The following is a 23766-nucleotide window of genomic DNA, read 5'->3' as shown; positions in this document are numbered from 1 at the left end:
TTTAAATTCAATTAATCAAAGGTTAGATAGAATTGGTCTAGTTACTTTTAAAATGTAACTAGTTTTTACTAAAAAGTATCTTTGTTACAATTGAATAATAAACAAAGGAAAGAAAATTCAAAATACATTCATAATTTATTTTATTCAATTTTTATACAACAAAGTTTGATATGAATGAATTTCATAACTTGTAATTTTGTCTCAAATACTTCTTAGAAATCGCTTACTACGCCTCTTTCGTGGATTTTGCTGTTTGATTTTCATGTTGCAGTTCCATGTGTTGTTTGAAGCTACTTTTTGTTTTAAATGTACTTGAACACATGGGACACTCCAACATATTTTGTTTCCTATGTCCCAAGATATGCTGATTCAGAGAGTTTTTTGTGTAGAAAGATTTTAGACAAATTTTACATGAATGTAATTTGACATGGTAGTGCTTTTTTAAATGAGACTTGTAATTTATTTTTTTTATGAACGTTTTATCACACTTTTCACATTTGAATTTGTACTGATTATTATGGGCCATTACATGGTTGTCTCTGTTGGATTTAGACGAAAAACTTTTTGAACATATTTCACATTGGTACGGTTTTTCTCCAGTATGTTTTCGAAGGTGAGTCCTAAGGGCGTGCCCTTGAACAAATCCTTTCTCACAATAAGAACAAACATATTTAATTTCGCCTATGTGGTACCTCAAATGCTTCCTTAAATTTGTGTTACTTGCAAATTGCCTCTCACATATGTTACAAATGTGACACTTTTTACCATTACACTTCTTCAACTTTTTATTATTCAATCCTAGATTTTTATTTCCACTTTCTGGTATTTCTTCACACACTTTCACATGTTTGAGCAACTGATTTTTATTAGAAAACGACACTAAACACGTAGTACAATCGAAAGGTTTCAACTTAATATGTTTTTGAAGATGGGCTGCTAATTCAACGGTCGAAGAAAATTCTTTGGCGCAAAGTGTACACTGAGAAAAAGTTTCGACTTCAATATCAGAGGAATCATTATCTTGGTTTATATTTTCAATTTGAGAATAGCGTATTTTTTCATCAATAATTTTGTCAATATTTTGTAATAATTCCGCTTCTTCGGATGTATCTATTACATCTGAATTAACTATAGATTTCGATTGTGAAATGTCTGTACTAACTTTATTGTGGGTGTCTATATGCTGTATTAATTGATTTTTTTCAGTGAAGGATTCGAAACAAACGGAACACGTAAAACTCTGAATTCCAATATGCCTTCTAAGATGATCCGTTAAATCGCTATTCAATTTAAAACTTTCAAAACAAACTATGCATTCCCAACTATTAACCTTTTCTTGATCGTTCATTTGGTTAATTTTTATTAAAGCTATGACGGTATACGTAAATTTTTTTAAAGTAAAAAAACTTGCTATTTATTTCTATAACTATAAATTCAGGACCATAACTAAAAACAATTACTGTACTATATAATAAACACTCATTACCCAATCTTAGTATTAACCACACATTTAACATAATAATAATTCTTCTTCTTGTTTTATATTGCCACTAGAAAAAACAGTCACTTGAAAAATTTATAACAATGATAATAATTAACGTATTTTATATAATTCTAGCTAATTAACGAGTTTTATATAATTATAGCATAATATTATATCAAATTTAAATGAAAAAATAATTAAAAAGAAAATAAAAAAGAAGTGGTTGACTGCTTGACACTTGTCGTATAGTGGGAGACAATAATATTAAAAATATTGGGTTAGAATTAGAGGTGCCGTTGAAAAAGTTGTTAACGGCATCTGTGCTAATTTTTTGGTTGAACTTTGATATTTTTTTCATAAAAAAACTACATAACTGACATGAATAACGTTGAAGAGGAATTTCAAAAGTTACAAATCCTAGAAAAAAGTAATCAAAGTTTCAATTATCAATATGTTACTGTATTTAAGGTAATATATATAAAATAAGAGGTATATTTCATCCTTTTATTGGTATTAAAATATTATTTTAGAATCCAAGTAAATTACCCATAAATCAAATACATTTGGAAAGAATTTGGTATGAATTGAAACATGATATTCCTAAAGATTTAGTAAGTTACAACATATTTGGCAACAACTATTAATTTTTTTTATCGCATATATAAATTGTAATTATTGTAGAGTTATGAATTAAGAATTTCACTGAAATCAAATTTATTACTCTTAATTACTGATAATATTTGATTGTCACACTGTGGGATTCACAGAATCATTGTTAGTTTAATTTTATGAAAGTGTTACTTATTCTTCTATTTTCAATTTTTTATATTTCTAGGACTATTTAGAATTATCCGAAGATGTACTCAAAAAAAAAATTTACAACAAAAAATCTGAAATTATTCCAGCTTTGGTAAGTACAATTTCTATTATAATTTTCCAGTTTATTTACAGGTCCCAACTTCTTATGGTAAAATAAGAGAAATTTTCTTCTTTGGGTAACATGTTAACATCTTCCAAGTCTAAATATTCATATGATTAAATATGAATGTGAGATACTTGATTGATGCCATAGAAACAGTAATCTCAATGTGTTTAGAGCTGCCATATAAGCCTAAGGGGCCTAGAACACTTCCTTGTGATATTCCAACCTTAATTTCTTCAAGATCGGAATAAACTTTTGATTCAAAAATATCTTTCCTTTATGTATGAATCGAGGATTTCTGAATATTGTTTTGGAAATCTTCATCCCAAACCTTATCAAACCCTTGGGGTGCGTCAAGAAAGATAGTTATTCTATGTACCTGGTTGATTGTCGAGTGATTATTTCTAAATCCAAACTAGTGAATAATTTTCAATTGTGAGATATTCATATTGATATGAAATTGATAATAATATTTCATGAGTTCCAACAATATGCATAATTAGTTATATAAATAATTTTTTTAGGATAAACGATGGCTGCCAAAAATAATTTTGTATAAATTTCAACCATATATCTTCACTTTTCCAAAAGAAGAAGATATATCGTTTTTAGCAAACAATTTATTGTATATAGATAGCTTAGATTATTTTCTGAAGTGTAATTTCCACCAATTCTGGTGTACTATTTTATTCGAACCATCGGCTGCTGTTTCATTAAGAAGCTTTATCCTAAATCCCATACTCCCCTATCAAGTGGCGTATTTAGAAGACGAATATGCCAAAGTTTATAGTACAGTATTTGAAAAGTTTCTACAGGTTTATAAAAGACTGATACAATTTAGAGCATCACAAGTAAGTTTATCTTTTTTTTTTCACCCTTATTGTATATAACAATCAGTTTTATTGTTTCAGGATGAATATTTATCTGAAGAATATGCTTATGAAAAACTATTAGAAAAGAAATTGATTAATTTACCTATCGTTAACACATTAGCGTTAATTTATAAAGATTTCAATGCCGATTTTGTTAATTCAATAACTTTGTTATATTTTAACGATACAACACATTTGGATTTTCAATTTAAGGAAGTTGAAGGGAGCATTGATCAAACTTTACTGGTAAGTAAAAAAATATATACTATATTGTAAAATTTTATATGAATGATTATAAAAAATAGTTTTTTTTCTATACTTTCTACGCTTCTTAATAATCTTTTTTAATTTTTTCTCAACAAGAAGATGTATTGTATTATGTTTATATCAACCCATTAGTGACCAAATGAACCGTCATAATTCAGCATTTTCTATAAATAAAAAATTATCGGTCTGTAGAGGGACTTTTAATGTTAAACGGGTACATTACATGGATATAATTATTTTAATTATAATATTGCGAGAAGTCATCACACATCATCAATTTTAAAATGGTTCACTTAGTTATTAAAAAAATTATTATAGTACACATACAGGATGGATACAAAAAAATTCCAATAAAAAGCAAAGAAAAAATATAAAAATTGATACAAACAATGCAGTACTGGACAAAAAAATTAATTTGATATACAGCTTGATATTTATTTCTTGATATATCTGTACTTATATAATTTTTTTTCAGATATTAGAAATGATAGGTGGACACGTTTGCGGATTTAGGGAAAATGCTGTTGTAGTTCCGATTGCAGTTTCCCCTCGACCCTCAATATTCAATTTAACTTGGGTTTATTCAGTAGTTAGTTACCTGTTGAATACGATGTCGTTATTACACACCCTTTTAGAATACTATAAACCTGCTATGGAATTGTGCATAAAAAAAGATTTGCCTTTTAGGTAAGTTCATTTAATTTACTTTCAAATTTTACTTGAACTCAATATAAATTCTTATTAGTAGCAGTAGTGGTGCAAATACCCAATGGGTTGGACATTTATAAAATGGGCAAACGCCCAAATCCATTTTTACCGTTGGGCATTTATAAATTATAACTTAAGCTAGAAATAAGGATTCTTGGTGATTTTGTCTTGGAGAGGATTGACAAAATGACAAAGCCGATCAAGAATCTAATGACGAAGCTCGATAAATTGGAAGTAATTCTCATTGAGAAGTTTCCATCCCCTAAACTGCTAACTGCAGACCGAAAATAAAAAGTGGAAAGAAAAATTTATCAGCTAATCTTCTTGATCCATTAGCACAAGATGCGAACCATCAAAGCACAGATCTACTTGCAAGTGAAATAAAACTTGACCGATTTCAGGGACAAGCAAGGATTTTGGTTCAATTTGTATTAGAAGGACCGGAAAGCAGGAAATCCTTTACTGTGGTTGCAAGAGGAACCTGTGAGATAGCAAAAGTTGTGTATGTAGCTTATAATTGGAAATGAAGAGGAATGATGAAGAGATAGGTGCAGAAAAGAAAGATGAAGAGGGTCTGAGAAATCAATCGATATTTAACCAACTTCAGTGGCACGTATTGCCAATTCTGGAAAACCTACCAACTTTCTGATTTATTTCTAATTGTTAATCTTGTAAGAAATGTTAAATTGGTTACTTCTAGTTACTTTTTCATATTCCCAAATCCTTGTTTTTGTTTCTAATTTTCACACTATTCATTTCAGGTTGCCTTTTACTTATACGAGCATCTACAGAGAACTTTACGAGTTGATGAGTAATAGAGAAGAATTAGAAATGCAAACGATGCTTTGCGAAAGAGTATTCGATGAGATTAACTTGGGTCGATCTGAATTTATCGATGTTTATCACATGTTTGTCTCTTACTGTTTAGACAAAACTTTGGAATGCTTGTAAGTAACACAATCGATATTAAAATTAAAAGTAATTATTTTATGTTATAGGGGCGATGATAAAAAACAAGAAGAATTGGTTGAATTATATTTGAAATTAATGAACGTAGCTTTAGAAGATGATTATTTTATCTGTGATTATAACGTAAAATATAATGTTGCTAGCCAAAATGAAATGTTTGAAAGTTGTACTGCACTGTATCCTTTTTTTAAAGTTCAAACTAAAACACTATCCTTCCAAAATCAATCTAATTTTCCTCTTACGTGTAGCAAATATTAATATCTGAACTATATAAATCATATAACCATAATCATATAAACCATTCTTGTTGCTGATTTCAACTCCTTCATCTAGTAAAATCATGATTTTGACAATTAAAATCCTTTTTCTAAGGATCAAAATATATTTCAACTCCTTTAGAAACTGCTCTGGCTCTTTTCATTGAGGTATCAAGTTTAAATATTTTTATTACAACTCTATAAGTGATTTTAACCATTCTAATTGCTTCTAGTTTCTGATTTCGACTCCGTTAACTAATAAAATCATGATTTTGACAATCAAAATCCTTTTTCTAAGGATCAAAATATATTTCAACTCCTTTAGAAACTGCTCTGGCTCTTTTCATTGAGGTATCAAGTTTAAATATTTTTATTACAGCTCTATAAGTGATTTTAACCATTCTAATTGCTTCTAGTTGCTGATTTCGACTCCGTTAACTAATAAAATCATGATTTTGGCAATCAAAATCCTTTTTCTAAGGATCAAAATATATTTCAACTCCTTTAGAAACTGCTCTGGCTCTTTTCATTGAGGTATCAAGTTTAAATATTTTTATTACAGCTCTATAAGTGATTTTAACCATTCTAATTGCTTCTAGTTGCTGATTTCGACTCCGTTAACTAATAAAATCATGATTTTGACAATCAAAATCCTTTTTTTAAGGATCAAAATACATTTAAACTCCTTTTGGAACTACTCTGGCTCTTCTCATTGAGATAACAAGTTTAAATATTTTTATTAGAGCTGTATAAGTGATTTTAACCATGCTAAATGCTTCTAGTTGCTGATTTCGACTCCGTTAACTAATAAAATCATGATTTTGACAGTCAAAATTCTTTTTTATGGATCAAAATACATTTAAACTCCTTTAGAAACTGCTCTGGCTCTTTTCATTGAGGTATCAAGTTTAAATATTTTTATTACAGCTCTATAAGTGATTTTAACCATGCTAAATGCTTCTAGTTGCTGATTTCGACTCATTTAACTAATAAAATCATGATTTTGACAATCAAAATCCTTTTTTTAAGGATCAAAATACATTTAAACTCTTTTAGAAACTGTTCTGGCTCTTCTCATTGAGATAACAAGTTTAAATACTTTTATTAGAGCTGCATAAGTGATTTTAACCATTCTAGATGTTTCATGTTGCTGATTTCGATTCCGTTGTCTAATTAAATCATGATTTTAACAGTCAAAATCCTTTTTTTTAAGGATCAAAATACATTTAAATTCCTTTTGGAAGTACTCTGGGTCTTCTCATTGAGATAACAAGTTTAAATATTTTTATTAGAGCTGTATAAGTGATTTTAACCATTCTAGATGTTTCATGTTGCTTATTTCAACTCCGTTAACTAATAAAATCATGATTTTGACAATCAAAATCCTTTTTCTAAGGATCAAAATATATTTCAACTCCTTCTAAAACGAATTTGGTCTTCCCCATAAAAGTAGCAAGTTTAAAAATCATCTTTAGAACCGTATAAGTGATTTAAACTATTGTTGTTGCTTTTAGTGCTGATTTCAGTTTAATTTTTCAATGATAACATGATTTTGACAATTACAATCACCATAAAGGCCTTCAAAGTCACCAACGGTACCACAAATTTAAAGTTAGTTTGATAATAATGCACTTATGGTTTCATTTTGAGAATTTTTCTTTATCCTCTAATTTAGAGACACAACTCGAACTGAATTCATAGTATCCTGTATAAACAAACTTCCTAGACATAAAAAATTAATACAACTCTTAAAATTGAAGAACGAAACAATCGAAGATGTATTCAAACGATTCAAACCACCGGAAATAGAGCCAGAAGTGGAACCAGTAGCGGGTCCCTCGGAAACCAATCAAAAACGAAATAACGAAGTTGAATTGGATGTTAAAATAAAGGAAATCATGGATATGTTTCCTCATTTTGGTGACGGTACGAAATCGAATTTCAATTTTTACATGAAATTTGACTTTAATTTTGTTATTTTCAGGTTTTATACTGAAATGTTTGGAAGCGTACGATTTTAATTCCTCCGATGTGATAAATGCTATTTTGGAAGAAAATCTACCGCCTCACTTGTACGAAATTCCTTTCGACGAGATTAGAATACCCCCGGAACCGGAACCTGAAAAGCCCGTTTTGGCTTATCGGGGTAAGAAACCCGATTATGATGACGCCTTGGCTTTACTTAATGATAAGGAGGAGATCAAGCAGTTGAAACCGATATTTTTGGAAAAAATGTAAGTACTAATCCAAAACGTTTTCTTCTTCTCATCGGAATATCCATTTCCTTCTTCTATTTGGCTATTTATCAAAGTTTCGATGGCAAGGATTAATCAAGAATTACAATAGATCAACAATGAAAATCTAGATTTAGTTTGTTATTTTAACTGAAACATACTGTATATTTTTTAGTCAATATTCTAATGATTATCTGTACGATGACGAATATGATGATAGAGACGACGATGATGTACCTATTAAAGTCGCTGATAATCCATTAGAAAAAGAACTACTCACTTACAATCCTAATCACGATGATGTAGCTAGTGATTCCAGTGAATCTGAAGAAGAATTATCCGAAAGTAGTACTCAGAAAACGAACGTTAGATCTGGTACCCAAAGCGGATCAGGTGACAAGAGGTTAGTCTACTAAGTCTACGTAAAGTTCTACTTTTTGGGTCTCCAGACTACTATTTTGACTATCAAGCTTACTGTTGTGCCACTATTTTGCCTGTGAAGGCTTCTGTTTTGACATGCAGGCTATTATTAAGGTCCCTGTTTTGATCTGTAATCTACTATTTTAATATACAGACCATTATTTTGATCTGCAGATTACTATTTTGATCCACAAACTACTATTTAAGTATGAAGGCCATTATTTTAACTAGCAGTCTATTAAGGCTACTATTTGGATTGTCAAGGCCATTATTTTGATTAGCAAACTATTATTTTCACATACAGACTACTATTATGACTTAACAGTCCACCGTTTTGTCATAAAGATTACTGTTTTTTAACTTACAGTCTATTTTATCTATAAGGCCACTATTTTGACATGCAGTCTATTATTTTGCCTCTAAGGCAAATATTTTGATCTCTGGACTACTATTTCGACTGTCAAGACTACTGTTTTGACCTGCAGGTTGTTATTTGGTCCTGCAGACTACTATTTTGAACTACAGTATATTATTTGGGCTTCTATTTTGACTTTCAGTTCATTATATTAACTATTAAGGCCACCATTTTGATCTGCAGATTACTAATTTGACTGTCGAGGCTACTATTTTCATCTGCGAACTGCTATTTTGTCCTGCAGAATACTATTTTGACCCACAGTTTACTATTTTGTCTATAAAGCCACTATTTTAACCTTCACTTTATTATTTTGACCCTAAAGCTCTCCAGACTACAATTCAGACTGTCAAAACTACTGTTTTGATCTGCAGATTACTAATTTGACTGTCGAGGCTACTATTTTCATCCACAAACTGCCATTTTGTCCTACAGACTACTATTTTCACCTAAAGTCTATTATTTTCATCCACAAAATGCCATTTTGTCCTACAGACTACTATTTTCACCTAAAGTCTATTATTTTGACCATTAAGGCTTCTATTTTGAGTCTTAAGGCTACGAAAGTACTATTTTGTCCTGCAGATTACAATTTTGACCTATTAAGGCCTGTATTTCGACTCCTAAAGCCATTATTTTGTCCTACAGTCTATTATTTCGACAACTAAGTCTTCTATTTTGAACTGCAGACCACTTTTAATGAACCTCAATGGCTACTAAAACAACTACTTAGATATATCCCCAGGAGGTCCAATTGGACAACTGGAGAAGGATCAAACAAATCGGTTAATTAATATGAAAAAAAAAATAGTTGATTGTAATTATTTCTCTGTGTATTTTAGGAACAGGATGAACTTCTGTGAAGATCCTGCTGTAATACGAGAAAGAAGAGAAGCGAAATTCAGATCACACCATCGACCGCCACAACAAACGAAATCCAACGTTGTCGGTAAACCGAAAGGACAAGGACAAGAGAAGGACGTTTTGAAAGCGAGAGATAAGAAGAACGTCAACAAATCCTCGAGGGCTAATCACAATAGGAAAAGCGGGGCCCAGTGGAAGAGGAGCAGGGGAATGTTTCCCATGTAACAATCGTACGGAGAATAAATATGGAAGTTTGGAACAATGGGAACGGAATATTTGTAAATAAAAAGGGAAGGAATAAAACTTATTGTTTAGTATAAAATTATTTAATAAATACACAATAAAGTTACGTTTTTCCAAAAAAAAAAAATGGTAATAATTGTTTAATCATATAGGTCCATCAATTCGGCACAATTCTTCCTAATTATTGTATACTAACTTTTTCGCTAAGCACCAAAAATTTTTTTTATATTTTACATCCACAAGCTGTCAAAAATGACGTGTATTTGACAATAGAATTCCTATTTGAATGCGATATTCAATTTTATTAGTGTATAGCATTGATTCTATAGGATCCGAAATCTATCAATAAAAAACTGGGCTACCATCTCGTTTTGTATTCACGGAAACAAACTAGTGGATAAATTTCATACATTGATTCGTTTAAAACAAAAACAGGTACCGATTTGCAATTACAATCACCCAGAATGAAGATATTAAACTGTCTGATCCATCAAACTTAATAAGTAATAAAATACTCCAATTGAATGATAAGATATGAACCAATATTTACTCTAAGAGAAACCAATTACAAACTTTCCATTACACTGTCTGGTCCTTCAAGCCGGATACAAGAACTAACGATTCATGAAAAGCTTCAACAACCATTCTAAAGAAGAACCAGTTTTAAACCATCATAGCAATCCGATTACACTTTCTGGTCCTTCGAGTCGTATAAGAACCAAAGATTTACGAGGAACCAGTTCAGTATCGTTATCAGTCCGGTGACATTGTCTGATATTTCAAGATAAATAAAAACCATCTATAAAAGGCTCAAAAAATCAAGTAATGTAATCGAGTAATCATGAAATTAACTTAGAATAAGAGGAATTAGAGGAAATGTCTTCTTTTATCAGAACAATACCATAAATAAACCGTACCCCACACGAAATTGTTATTATTTCCCATAGAGTCCCACTTTCCAACAGGAACCAGTAGCAGACTACGAAAATCAGTCCACACTATCTGGTCCTTCGAGCCGGATGGGAACCACCGTTTTATGGGAAACTTCAATAACCAATTCCACACCAATCCAACTATCCTGTCTGTTCTTTTGAGCCGGGTAAGAACCAAGGATTTAAGAAAAGCTCCAAGAACAAGGGAGCGTGTTTATTCCAAAGAGGAACCAATCTAACAGTCCAACTCTCCCAATTAAACTGTTTGATCCTATATTTTTTTAAAAAGATAAAAAAACGCGCAGTGTAATCGAATGATCCCCAAATATGCATCAAATTGACTTACAAATGACTAACTAGTCTTGTATAGGATTTCCTTCTACTTCGACTACGATTATTATCAGTCCAATTACACTGTCTGGTCTTTCGAGCCGGGTAAGAACCAGCTATTTATGAAAAGTTCAATAACAATGAGGCAGTGAATTTATTCCAAAGAGAAAGTAATTCCAAACCAGTCCAAAGACCCTATCTGGTCTTTCGAGCCGGGTAAGACTTTGAAATTTAATATTTTTACAGTGTTGCTTGGTGGTTTGGATCCAAAATATTATGGAAATACACCAAAAATTTCTTCTAATGATTATAAATGATAATAAACCGAGAAAAATTTTCTATTCGGGGAATGAACTGTTTATCTTAAATCCAAGATGGAGACCGTACGTTTTTTACAAAAGATCTATTCACAATAGAAATTCCAAAAAAAAAAAATTTACAAAATTCTCTCGTAAAAGAGTAAATAAGCTTGGGCTGCTAACACTTTAGATTCCGGTACTTCGGATACGTAGGAATCGCTAATATAGAACCATCTACCGGCAGGAATTTCCGGTTCCCCTATCGCGCCTTTAGGACCGTTGTCATTTTTTTTAATTTGATTTTTGGGTAGATACTGCCATCTATAACTATTTTCGTCTAATGGTGCTCTGACTTTGATGTAGGCTACGTAATGACCTCCGTGTATACTGCCGCTGTGTTCTACCACTCCGTATAAGGAATATAAAACTTTAGTTTGACCAGATTCGAACGTCGGTAAATTTTGGGAACGTTTTGAGCAAAACGGCGCCAAATCTAGGAGCGTGGTGAATTTGACGTTTTTATTGACTTTGGCCGATCGAAATCTGTATACCTAAAACAAAAATTCATTGAATAAATCTAAAATTTTAAAAGAAAAACTTTCCATTGGGAGGAGCTGCTCCACTTGGTTAACTAAACGAAGTGGAGCTACTTCGACCGGTCAATTTGATTGAGTGAATGAAGTTTCTTTTGAAGAAAAGTGGAGCCGGTTGTTAACTAAACGAGTTTTCTGCAGAAGTAGTAATGAAAAGTGGAGCTAATTCTCAACTAAACGAGTTTTCCTAAGAAGAAGAAAGGTAAAAATGACAGTTACATCACTTAACAAGGTTAAAGACAACGCAGAAGTGGAGCTACTTCGACCGGTCAGCTTGAAAGAAGTTTCTTTGGAGAAAGAAAAGGAAAAACAGCGGCTGCTCCAATCTGATTGAGTGAATGAAGTTTCTTTTGAAGAAAAGTGGAGCCGGTTGTTAACTAAACGAGTTTTCTGCAGAAGTAGTAATGAAAAGTGGAGCTAATTCTCAACTAAACGAGTTTTCCTAAGAAGAAGAAAGGTAAAAATGACAGTTACATCACTTAACAAGGTTAAAGACAACGCAGAAGTGGAGCTACTTCGACCGGTCAGCTTGAAAGAAGTTTCTTTGGAGAAAGAAAAGGAAAAACAGCGGCTGCTCCAATCTGATTGAGTGAATGAAGTTTCTTTTGAAGAAAAGTGGAGCCGGTTGTTAACTAAACGAGTTTTCTGCAGAAGTAGTAATGAAAAGTGGAGCTAATTCTCAACTAAACGAGTTTTCCTAAGAAGAAGAAAGGTAAAAATGACAGTTACTTCAATTTGGTTCACTTAACAAGGTTAAAAACAACGCAGAAGTGGAGCTACTTCGACCGGTCAACTTGAATGAGGTTTCTTGGGAAAAAGAAAAGGAAAAACTGCAGCTGCTGCAACTTTATGGAGTTAATGAGGTTTGTCAAAAAGAAAAGTGGAGCTGATTTTTAACCGAATGTGGTTTCTTTGGAATAGTAAAAAAAACTGCAGCTGCTTCGATTTGGTTGAAACAGCTGCAACTAAGTGAACTAAATGAGAAAAAGAGGAACTGCAGCTACTTCAACTTGATGGAGTTGAAGTTTTCTTTGAAGAAAACCAGTTACTTGGGAAAAAGAAAAGAAAGAACAGTTTCAATTTGGTTAAATTACAATTGAAGCTGCTCTAGTTGTGTTAACCAAACAAGGTTTTTGGAAAAAAGTTATGGTTAACTTAACAAGGTTTTTTTTAGAAGAAAAAGGGAGGAAGTGAAGCTGCTGCAACTGGGTGAACTAAGCTAGGTACCTTTGGAAGAATAAAGGGTTGGTTAACCTAACAAGGTTTGTTTTGGAAGGAAAAAAAATTGGAGAATTGGAGCTGTTGCGATTGGGTGAACTAAACGTGGTTCCTTTAGATGAAGAAGAAAGAAAAAACTGCAGATGCTTCACTTTGAGCAACTTAACCAAGTTTTTTTTAGAAGAAAACTAGTTTATTTGGAAAAAAACAGGGAAAAACTGCAGCTGCTTCAATTTGGTCAACCTAACAAGGTTTTTTTTTAAAGAAAAAAGGGGTGAAGGGGAGCTGCTACAACAAGGTGAACTAAAATAGGTTGTCTTTGGAGAAAAAAGGGCAAAGTTGCAGCTATTTCAACTTGGTTAGCTTCGTTTAACTAAAAAAATAAGAAAAGTGAAGCTGTTCCTCAACTAAACAAAGTTTCGTTTAGAAGAAGAAAGGGGAAAACTACGGTTGCCTCAACTGGTTTAACCGAGCAGTTTTTTAGAAGAAAACTATTCAACTAAGCAAGGTTTTTATAGAGGAGAAACGGAGCTGCTCAACTTTGTCAACTTGGGAAGGTTTTTTTTCTTGCTATTCCAGTCGATTTGGTGTTTCTTACCTGGAACCTCTTCAAATGTAATATCAACACCGCCGGTGGATTGTAGATGAGTAATTGTTTGGAAGCGTCGGTATATACAGTTTTCTTTTCGGCACCCCCGAACCTTTTGGTACACATTTCGCAACTAACCCTATTATTGCCAGCCATCAATTCGCATTCGGTGAATTGATTCAAACAAGATTGCACCGAACATTCTCCTTCTTCGCATTGATATCGAGACGATATCGTAACGGACCACAAGCTGTCGTCGTCCTCCTCGTCATCGTCTTCGACACAATCATCTTCTTCCATCTATTTAAAAACAGATACGTAAAATACAAGATAATTTTTAGTCTTTGGGGGAGTTTCATTGAAAAGTCTGGGCTAATTAGCGATACATTCGAACTAAATTCTTTATGATCGTCAATGGGAACAAAATCAGGAGATTACGGTAGATACGAAATGAAATATATCACCTAATAGTGAGAAATAACTTCAAATGTCATTAATTCGAAGCTGACAAGGAAGTAAGTAAACGGATACATTCACAAAAGGAGAAATACCGATGAGGAAAAGTTTCCAAATGAGGAGGAAACCGAAGGGATGATTCTGGTGGGCTAGATCACTACGAAAAGTTTCTTCGACATTTTGGACATTTAGATTTAAACAAAAACAAACTTCCTTCCATGGTATTCCTACCTCAAGAAGCATCTGATGATATAAGGTCTAGCACAAACGAAAGAGGTTTACGGAAACAAATCCGATACAATGAAACTTGACCAAGGAAATGTTTCCGAAGGAGGAAAAAAATTCTGATGGGTTATATACCTCCAAATAGTTTTTTTAAGTATCTACGATTTTGTTGTAATCAAGATGAACCTCCTCGGCGTCCTCTGACCTCATGAAACACTGGGTCTAGAACAAAATAGAGGGGGGGAGCAATTAATCTAAAAATTTTTAATACTGGGTGTACAGAATCACTGCATGTACCAGACTTTTCAATGATATTGGATGCCAATGAAAATAATATGTCGAAATAAATAAATAAAAATGTCACAGAATTTAAAAATTGACCTACAAAACCTAATTATTAAATCTAGATAATAGGCTGTTTGTGCCAAAAATAAATCGAAAGTATATTTCAATAACAATTTTTGATTTTTATGTTAAATTAGAATGGTTGAAAGTTATTATAATTGAAAATTACTGAAACATAACCTCTTTGTTTTCATAACTAAATTAATTATCAAACAGATATTTTGTCAAATTTTCATCCTTCAAGGTACTTAAGCCCTTGGGTACGTAGACTCCTACCAAAAGAGGCTATTTTTCTGGCTCTTGTGCCCAACTTCCTTCCTTCAAGGTACTTAAGCCTTTACAGAAGTAGACTACTACCAAAAGAAGCTATTTTTCTGTTTTTTTTGTCAAATATTCATCCTTCGAGGTACTTAAGCCCTTGGGTACGTAGACTCTTACCAAAAGAGGCTATTTTTCTGGCTCTTGTGCCCAACTTCCTTCCTTCAAGGTACTTAAGCCTTTACAGAAGTAGACTACTACCAAAAGAAGCTATTTTTCTGTTTTTTTGTCAAATATTCATCATTCAAGGTACTTAAGCCCTTGGGTACATAGACTCCTACCAAAAGGGGCTATTTTTCTGAGTTTTATGCCAAACTTTGTTCCTTCAAGGTACTTAAGCCTTTACGGAAGTAGACTACTACCAAAAGAAGCTATTTTTCTGATAGACTGATACCAAAAGATGGTTGGACATTAGCAGAACCTTATCGGTAGTGTTAACAGTGACCAACCACCAGTGTAATTTTTGTTTTTAGACATTTTGAGAAGTTCCTCAGACTTTTTAGCTGATAAGGTTGTGAATCTTCTATTTGTTCTAAGGCCTTACCCCAACAGATCAGTCTTTGAGTTTTAATCAGTTCAAATAACAGAATACGTAGTGCGAAACTAAAAATTATGTGCAAATGCAATGAAATTCTTGAGAAAATGGTGGAAAGAACAAAATGGGACAAAATCAGAACCGAAGGAATATGAATAAACAAAGGAAAAGTATTTTTAATAACTAAAAAACTCTCCAAAGTACAAATAAATTTCCAGTAATAAAAGAAAATGTTAAAATAGAAAATCACTGAGTTGTAGAAGTTAAAAAATGAAATTTCAAATATTCACCATACAAGATTATTAATTGTAACTTATTGAACCTTCCATTTACTAGTTTAATTGTCAATTGACAATCATTGATACTACTCTAGTCACAAAAAAATTGTCACAATCTTAATTAAAGACAATAATGTCCCTTCGACATTTGTAACCGTATTAAAGATTCTATTAAACTTATCAGTCCCTTCCTGAATTATCTAACTGTCCTCAAAGGACAAATTGGGAATTAAAATACTCCAGGATGATAAAATAACATCAGGAGTAATCAAAAAAGAGCTGAGGGCAAAAGAAGAAGCTTGTTTAATTGTAAATTGACAATTATTGAAGGTAATCCAGCCACAAAAAAATTGCTACACTCTCAGTTAAATATAATAAAGTCCTATTGACATTAGTGACCTTATTTCACCTTCGTATAAACTCAAATCGCCTCTTCTTGTAATTTTAATTGTCTACTAGGGACGAATTGGGAATAAAATTATTCCAGAATGATGAAATAACATCAGAAACGTCCGAGGAAGAAAACCAACAAGTTTGTTGTTCGATATCTCACTCCGAACTTCAATTATAATGTCTATTTTTACTAGAGATGAATATACGGATATTCAAATCACACCAAACGCAAATTGAAAGTCCCAATAACTAAGTAGCAAGATAAATACGACCGCTACTGAAAATTAGCTAAACAAATTCCATTGTAAAATTTGCCAAACTAATTTTTAAACCAAAATTATTCACACATCCTGTTTGCTTTGATATCAAACCGAAGGTACAATATTTAACGTCTCAATTATATACAATACAAAACTCTACCTTTTCCTGAACAGGACCGCAGGCGCCCTCCATACTACAATCTTCGTCTCGATCAAAAATCTTTTTCCGATTATCAGCATTTACTAAACTAAGTTTTCCTAGGTCAACTTTTAGATCCGTGTTCTTATTACTTACGAACGCCAGTCTTGATTCTGGTCTCTCCAGTTCCTCCACAACTCTGAAATCATTGAAAAAAAAAACAACAAATAAATTCGATGTAACCGAAAATGTTATTATTACATCCCTCCATGAGATAGACATTATGGATCCATCCGGAACGGTACACGGAGGAGAAAATTACAGATTATGATATCTGTGAGTGTCCAGCAGCAAAGTGAACGTTACAGTTTGCTTTGTGAGGTTAAAAGTTTGGGGAAAGATGCCTGATTAGTTTCTCCAACGACATAGGCTTTGAAAAAGGCACCCCCTACCTAAATGAGGTTAAAAGTTGCGAGGCAAGATGCCTGATTAGTTTCTCCAGCTATATAAGCTTTGAAAGAGGCTCCCTTCAACTCTACTCCATTGAAGGTTTCTAACCAGGAGGTCCAGCTAAAGCATGAATGTTATGAGGTCAAGAACTAGTTAAATAACTACACTCCCAGTAGAGTTAGCTAGAAAATCTGTTGGATTTCATAGAGCCAGTGATTAAGGTAGTTTATCCCTATTCAGCTGGTTAGAGATCATATCCATATCAAAAGTTTCAAGCCGAAACACCCGTTGGGCTTTTCACCAGCGGTCATCCTCCTCAGGTACGTCAACGTTGATATGAGGTAGTACAAAGAATGGTACCTAATCATGAATAGTACCTGGCATAATTTGGATAAGGAACCCACTACCTCCAAGGCTATAGAGATGGATCTAGATCTTAAGGTTGTCTCGACCACCTCTACCCACACGAATTCCATCCCAGGGGTGTAGGTAATTCCTGTTGAGGTCAAGAACCCCTAATTCTATGCCATTTGAACAACGAATTGACTTGAAAAGTCGTCAAAACACCATCTACAGTAGAAATCGGTGTTAGGTAAGTGAAATTGGTGGGATCTGCAGGACAACATTGAGGCAGTGACTCGTGCAGGTCTCCAACTGACGATTTCTCCCTCGACTGATTGGGAATCGTATCGTAATTAATCAAAAGGTGTTTTGGTGAATTCAAGTGGGGCTATAGGAAGACCTAAATGACCTGATTATACAGAGAAAATGGAACTCACTCATCATTAGGACTGTTACGACCACAAACCGGACTAGTACTACTACAAGTATCTAGATTCGTTTCGCTGGAAGCCGGACTATTTTCTGGACTTCCCGGTGAAACGCTGAGCATTCCGATAATAGGACTCGGTACACCGCTGTCGTCTACCCTCATCTCGGGCGATACGTCCCTGTTATTCGAATCGGGACTGCTATTGTCTATTTTATCAGAGTTGTAACCGGATTCGGTACCTTTAGGGATTTCTTCGCGGTTGGCTATTTTGGAAGAGGTTTCCTAAAAAAAAAAAAAATATATATCGATATCAGAATATGCGAATTGGGGAAAATGAACGACGAACCTCGACGTTATCTTCGACATCGGCGTCCGATTCGCTGTCACTTTTATTAACGATCGTCCCGTCGTTGTTAAACGTTATAGTATCGGTAAGGAGATTCTTGTTACTTTTTTGTTTCTTGTTTTTCTTTTTTTCTGCTCTCTTTTCCTTTTTACTCTGATATTTGGAAGGTTTATTGCAATCTTCGATGTCTTCGGCTTTCCTCCTCAACACCGGTGGCAATTGCTTTTCGCTAATCGGTAAACTCAAGTCGAGGAAGTATTCGTCCCTGTGGGATGTGTGTCCGCAATCTTGGCATTGTAGAGTACTAACCAGTACTCCTCTGAAAACTTGTTCTGTTGGCAGTAGCATTTCGGATGCTTGGGTTCCATAGAATTTCACTATTTTCTTTTTATCGCCCTCCACAGTTGCTGGATCAGTTTTGTTATTCAAACCTACAAAAATGGTAAAAATATTTTAATATACACTCCTCGAAAAGACTCATTGGGCATGAGAGAACTCATTTTACCCACCACCATCTTGTTCTCAATTAATTATTACAAAAAAAAGTGATAAAAACTTGTAGAAAATATGTAATTTGCTTAAAAACCAGAAACAGTATATTTCAAAATAATTTTGTTTATGTTTGTAGCTTTAAAATGAGCCCCACACTTCTCCAAAAGCTTTATCTAACTCACGAAGAGTGTGCTGCAGCTATTGGATTGATTAAAAAGACCTTTTGATTAAATTAAGTGATATAAAGATTCCATATGGTTTCAAAAAACAGGAAGGAATAAAAAAGAACCAGTAACTGTAACTGATGCAAATTTATGGAGCTTGAAGCACTAAGAGAAAAGTTTTGTGCGGTACCATCAACAAGAGATAACAATAAGAGTTGAAACAGTTCGATATGAGTGACTTAACCTCAATTAACACCATTTTTAGTATAAATCAGGTTGAAATTATCACAGGAGGACTATACCGGTTTATCGACATCATCCAATAGAGTCTCTTATAGATATTTCATGATTAAAAACTATATAATCATCAAATTCATTAAAATATTAAATGATTGTGACTAAAGTCAATTTAGGAATGAGATTATATCGAATCAAGCTGTAAATGATGCCAAAGGAGGAATCGAAATGAGGCCTTTTGTTGTTGTTTTTGGTTTAAATGGTTAGTAAAGTAATTTTTTGCTCAAATTGATTACAATATTGTTTTTAATATCTAAAAATTGTAATTATGTATTGATTTTTTGATTTTTCTGTGGAATTTATATCAAATGAACGTATAAATCAGTTATTACCTAATTTCTGGAGGATAACAGCCTTATATCTCCTCAAATCTTCTTCCCTTACAGCTTCTAATAAATGTCTTAATAATTCGTGAGAATCATGTTGATCACCGCCACCAAATTGTGGCATTTTAGTCGTGAGTCTTAAATAAAAAAATGTATGTATTAAGATGGGATTCCATTCGTACCAAACGTTACAAAATAACTATTATTCCAACCAGATTTTAACAATATTTCAACTAAACTCACTCTTACCATTTCACTAGAATTTACAACTTCTAACCTCAAAATTGCTGAAACATTTTTCGGGGAAATAAGCATTTAAAAAAAATTTTTTTCAATTTATTTAACTTATTAGATGGTTTGGAGGTAGCCTTCTAACCGGGAGACATTTTAAACATGTCTTTATGGCCCTGGAGACATATTCACCCTAATACAACATTCAACCCGATCTAAAGCATTTTTTGGGGTAAATTGTAGTCTTCGATCTCCCTATTAGAACTATTTTACTTAAATTGTACAGTGGGATGTAATTTTCTTGATTAAATTTTTTTTTATTCTAATTAAATAACAATTTTCTAACTCGATAGCATAACGGATATTGAATTACACCCATTTAAAAATAATAGAGACTATTAGAACTAATTAAGTATAAAAAATCATAAAATAGTTTATAATCAGATCAATAATAATTATAATAGTTAATAACAAAAGATATGAAAATTAAAATCGACCTCACTGCCTGTAAGATAACACAAAATCTTTAAATAGCAAATTATAAATTTAAAATTATACATTATCATGAAAAAAAAATTCCAGCATTGTTAAATAAAACCATATTATCTCTCTAGTTTCACAATATTATCGTTTAAATTATGAATTTGTTAAATACCTGGATAGCAACATCCTTGGTACATACACTTCTTGTCTACCACTTTGAAGTTCTCTCAAAGTTTCCGCTAAAGTTGCTGTCAGTGGTTTCCATTTTTCTAAAGTACCCTCTAAAGGTTCAAGTTCAAGTACTTCTTTGTTATCCAAAATTAATTTACCACCTGGTAATTTGAAATATTGATCTTCGACTGAAGTTTCTTCTAGTAATTTGACTAAATACGGTGTCTGACCCAGACATTGCATTACAGAATTGAAAAAACAAGTATTTCCTAAATTTGAAAGTCCCCTAGCTCTTGGAAGCAGAGAAGTTACAGAGTTTTGGGGTTTGGGTGTTGCCCCAGTACTAATTGTTGGATTTATATCTAATACCTAAAAATTTTGATTGAAGTATGTACAAAATACTTTATTCTTCATGAAAATAATCAATTTTCATATTTTATTTTCAATATTAATAACATCATTCTACAAATTGAAATATTTTGAACTAATCTGAATATATTTTAAAATTTCGTACTCAAAATCAGATTTCTAATTGCATCTTGATCTTTTTATTCACAACCCTTGATAAAACCTCATTTAGTGTTCGTATATCTTCCCATATGGTGCTAAAAGGTCTATTGAACATTAATCAACCCTTAATCATAACTAGATCTGTAACTTTAGCTACCCCAAAGTATAACATTCTCTCCACCATAGTTTATGCTACTGAAAATGTTGCTGTAATACTTAGCAGTGAATCAATACAAATTCAGTTACTGAAATTGTGTTTTATTCCTATAGAAAAGATTGTCCCATTTATTTTCTCCCCGGTTTAACTGTTTGGGTAGCTTGAAATAGCTACTTTTAATGGTCTAGGGTTAAATAGGAGCCTATAGGTGCTTATAAGGGAGTAAATTTAACTTCTGTACTAATTCCACCTTCTAAAGAGAAACTCTTGCTACAGTAGTTATATTGAAGTGACCTTGGAATTATTGAATCAACTCTCATACTTTGTCTAGGTCTTCTTTGATTTATTATCATGATAATGCTTCACAAGGGATTAGGAAGTAGTACAGTTACAAAATTTTAAGTCTCATGTAAGTTTTGGATGAATTTAAGTCATAAAACTTGTTCATTGCAGCTACTTTGTTTGTTGCAAGGACATCGTTACCAAAATACTTGCAGTAATCATAAAAATGTTTTTAAGGGTAATTTTATCAACTTACCATTTGGAAAATGTAGTGAAAATAGTGGTATTCAAATACTCAACACAAAAGTTTTATCAAAATATGTCTTTAATTTATTATAATCAGTTTAAAAATTGTCAATTTTGAGACTCAATGTATTTAAGATGAATTAATTTTGTCTACTAATATTTGATATTTTAATTGAATTCATAATAGTCATGTAAAAAACCATTTCTTTTATCATTATTACACTAAATTATTTATTAATTACTTTCTAGTGAATAATAATAAAAGTATAAAATCGTGTTTTTGGCACAATAATTTCACAAGTGACACTCGTTAAAACTTAACCTCTAATACTGTCATAAAAAATATTGAAACTTATTTTTTATTATATTATGGAGATTAGAACAGTACGTACTTTATCTGTTACCTGAGGTATACTTGGTTGTTGTTTTATCTTATTAGATTCAGCCTGTTTCCTTAAAGTTTCAACGGCTTCCAGCAATTTTTTCTTACAAGTGAGATTGATTTCTTCGTCACAATCGTAGCACCAAACACTCCAGATGGTCGTATTGAGACACATTGCGTGCGAATCAGAATGAGGGGTATTGTAATGATGTAAAGCATGTTGATTTCGATACCTTCCACAAGCTTGGTGTCCGCATTTTAAGCACAACCAAAGGGAGTTATCGAATTCAATATCGCCCATATCATTCGGGATAGGTACTTTTTTACATTCCTCGCATTCGGTCAGAAATCCTGTTCTCGTTAGAGCCTTTCTGATTTTCGACAGGTCAACGGCTTTATTAATGTGAGAGCACTCGACGTTATTTTGGTTCTCGTCAGCAGATTCTGAGGAAATGTCACAAGTGGGATCGGTTTGATGCTTCTTTTTGTTCATTTTTACTTAAATTTTTTACTTTATATTATGCTAATTGAACATGTCAAGGCTGGGTAACCTTTTTAAAAACGTGTTGATTTTAAAAATTTGATCTTAAATTTTTTCTCGTCGATATTCTAAGTAAATATTATATGAAACACTGTAAACTATTGAAAAATAATTGATTTTAGTACTTGTTCATACGATTTTCGAAATTACTTCTATTAAAATTCACTTCGACAATGCATTGCACTTCAAGAGTTTAACCTAATGACAGGGAAGTTTTTGTCAGTTGGCTATTCTGAGTGTTATATTTGTCAAAATATTTAGGAGTAATATAAGTTGCGTATATACTAGGTGCAACGATTTTATATATTAATACTAAAATATATTTTTATATCATAAAATAAAACTAGATAATGTAAAGCTATGTATTAAAATTTGCTGACGAATATTTTGAATTTAGACAGTAGTGTGCTTCTGTAAGACACACTATATCAATCAATTTGAATTTTTTTTTTGAATAATTGTCATTTGTATTTGTCAAATTTGAACATAAAAATTCTTGTAAACTTATCATTATTTAAGCAAAAATGGGCGAAACAGCAGAAAATTTGAATTATGATTGCAACTACAACATGTTTCTGGCAAAGATTATGCTCTCTAATTTACCCACGAATGAAGGTAGTTTTTCCTCATGTTTTCTACTTGATTGATGAAAATTTTAAAAAAATGTCGTTAATGTATGTCAATTTTACAGATAGGCAAAAAGCGATTAAATGGATGAAAAAATTAACAAATTGTAATAGATCCATTGAAGAGATGAAGTTACGGAATGACTTTATGTATTATTTAGTCGTTAACATTCAACAAGGTGAACTACAGCCTCCTTTTACAGAAAACCCTCCCTCTAGTACCCTACCAAACATCGCCCATCTTTTGGTAAGTTACACTTACAGTATGTCGCCAGATAGTTTGATTTTTTGCATATATTGTAGCCGGGCGGTATAGCAGAAGCGGAAGCTCCCGAAGATGAGAAGCCGCCTACTAAACAACCAATGTTGTATGAAAAATCTCCAGACGGTGGAGCATTTTTAGCAGCTCAACCTGTGCCGCGATGTGGAGCGTTTTGTTATTTAGCCGTAGTGGCTAGAGATCCGAAATCTAGGGACTGATGTTGATTCATTTATGTAGTAACGCGTTAATAATAAATAATGAAATTTTAAGTAAACGCCCCTTGTCTTGCTAATTAAATAAAAGACTGCGCGTTATTTTTATTTATTTTTATCTACGATATAATCACAAAATAAAAATTCCTTTGGTATTTACCTCGTTGCTACGTTATATTGAATTGTCTTATAGAATCGATACTTATTGAAGAATCGATATTAATCGATTCTATAGTCGGTTTTTAAACTAGA

The 23766-nt window shown here is 32.5% G+C and overlaps 4 protein-coding genes across 6 annotated transcripts; 2 read left to right on the top strand and 2 right to left on the bottom strand.

Moving 5' to 3' along the window:
• Nucleotides 1-123: 123 nt before the first annotated feature.
• Nucleotides 124-1735, bottom strand: LOC130443498 (zinc finger protein 569-like). Its single transcript, XM_056778174.1, has one exon. The coding sequence runs from the start codon at nt 1346-1348 to the stop codon at nt 227-229; it is 1122 nt and encodes a 373-aa protein (XP_056634152.1). The 5' UTR covers nt 1349-1735; the 3' UTR covers nt 124-226.
• LOC130443497 (activating signal cointegrator 1 complex subunit 2) lies at nt 1724-10584 on the top strand. Its single transcript, XM_056778173.1, has 12 exons — nt 1724-1951; nt 2014-2094; nt 2319-2393; nt 2930-3256; nt 3317-3523; nt 4020-4231; nt 5014-5199; nt 5251-5397; nt 7154-7404; nt 7463-7712; nt 7888-8115; nt 9390-10584. Exons 1-12 carry the CDS (start codon nt 1862-1864, stop codon nt 9634-9636), a joined length of 2301 nt encoding a protein of 766 aa, XP_056634151.1. The 5' UTR covers nt 1724-1861; the 3' UTR covers nt 9637-10584.
• Nucleotides 9716-22648, bottom strand: LOC130443495 (ubiquitin carboxyl-terminal hydrolase 16). 3 transcript variants are annotated; one of them, XM_056778170.1, is made up of 8 exons: nt 21884-22648; nt 20298-20665; nt 19418-19548; nt 18133-18563; nt 17794-18068; nt 16586-16763; nt 13625-13915; nt 9716-11766 (listed from the first exon to the last, which is right to left on the bottom strand). In XM_056778170.1, the coding sequence occupies exons 1-8, from the start codon at nt 22364-22366 to the stop codon at nt 11353-11355; spliced, it is 2571 nt and encodes an 856-aa protein (XP_056634148.1). In that variant the 5' UTR covers nt 22367-22648; the 3' UTR covers nt 9716-11352. The 3 variants fall into 3 exon arrangements, with proteins under 3 accessions (XP_056634148.1, XP_056634150.1, XP_056634149.1); XM_056778172.1 differs by having other exon boundaries at nt 16721-16763; XM_056778171.1 differs by having other exon boundaries at nt 21896-22624.
• A 290-nt stretch (nt 22649-22938) lies between these two features.
• LOC130443494 (uncharacterized) lies at nt 22939-23537 on the top strand. The gene is made up of 3 exons (XM_056778169.1): nt 22939-23029; nt 23106-23287; nt 23344-23537. Exons 1-3 carry the CDS (start codon nt 22939-22941, stop codon nt 23518-23520), a joined length of 450 nt encoding a protein of 149 aa, XP_056634147.1. The 3' UTR covers nt 23521-23537.
• The last annotated feature ends 229 nt before the right edge of the window (nt 23538-23766 follow it).

Source organism: Diorhabda sublineata, chromosome 4 (genome assembly GCF_026230105.1).
Source record: "Diorhabda sublineata isolate icDioSubl1.1 chromosome 4, icDioSubl1.1, whole genome shotgun sequence".
Lineage (NCBI taxonomy): Eukaryota > Metazoa > Arthropoda > Insecta > Coleoptera > Chrysomelidae > Diorhabda > Diorhabda sublineata.
Note: the sequence above shows the minus strand (reverse complement) of the source record. Positions and strands in the feature narration are given on the sequence as shown.

Excerpts from the sequence above, each read along its gene's own strand:
- LOC130443498 (XM_056778174.1), bottom strand. The coding sequence starts at position 1,348 with ATGAACGATCAAGAAAAGGTTAATAGTTGGGAATGCATAGTTTGTTTT.
- LOC130443497 (XM_056778173.1), top strand. The coding sequence starts at position 1,862 with ATGAATAACGTTGAAGAGGAATTTCAAAAGTTACAAATCCTAGAAAAA. Across the intron at positions 1,952-2,013 it reads AATATGTTACTGTATTTAAG|AATCCAAGTAAATTACCCAT; the intron begins GTAATATATATA and ends ATATTATTTTAG. Across the intron at positions 2,095-2,318 it reads ATGATATTCCTAAAGATTTA|GACTATTTAGAATTATCCGA; the intron begins GTAAGTTACAAC and ends TTATATTTCTAG.
- LOC130443495 (XM_056778170.1), bottom strand. The coding sequence starts at position 22,366 with ATGAACAAAAAGAAGCATCAAACCGATCCCACTTGTGACATTTCCTCA. Across the intron at positions 19,549-20,297 it reads CCAAGGATGTTGCTATCCAG|ACTCACGACTAAAATGCCAC; the intron begins GTATTTAACAAA and ends TTTTTATTTAAG. Across the intron at positions 18,069-18,132 it reads ATGTCGAAGATAACGTCGAG|GAAACCTCTTCCAAAATAGC; the intron begins GTTCGTCGTTCA and ends TTTTTTTTTTAG.
- LOC130443494 (XM_056778169.1), top strand. The coding sequence starts at position 22,939 with ATGGGCGAAACAGCAGAAAATTTGAATTATGATTGCAACTACAACATG. Across the intron at positions 23,030-23,105 it reads TAATTTACCCACGAATGAAG|ATAGGCAAAAAGCGATTAAA; the intron begins GTAGTTTTTCCT and ends TCAATTTTACAG. Across the intron at positions 23,288-23,343 it reads CAAACATCGCCCATCTTTTG|CCGGGCGGTATAGCAGAAGC; the intron begins GTAAGTTACACT and ends CATATATTGTAG.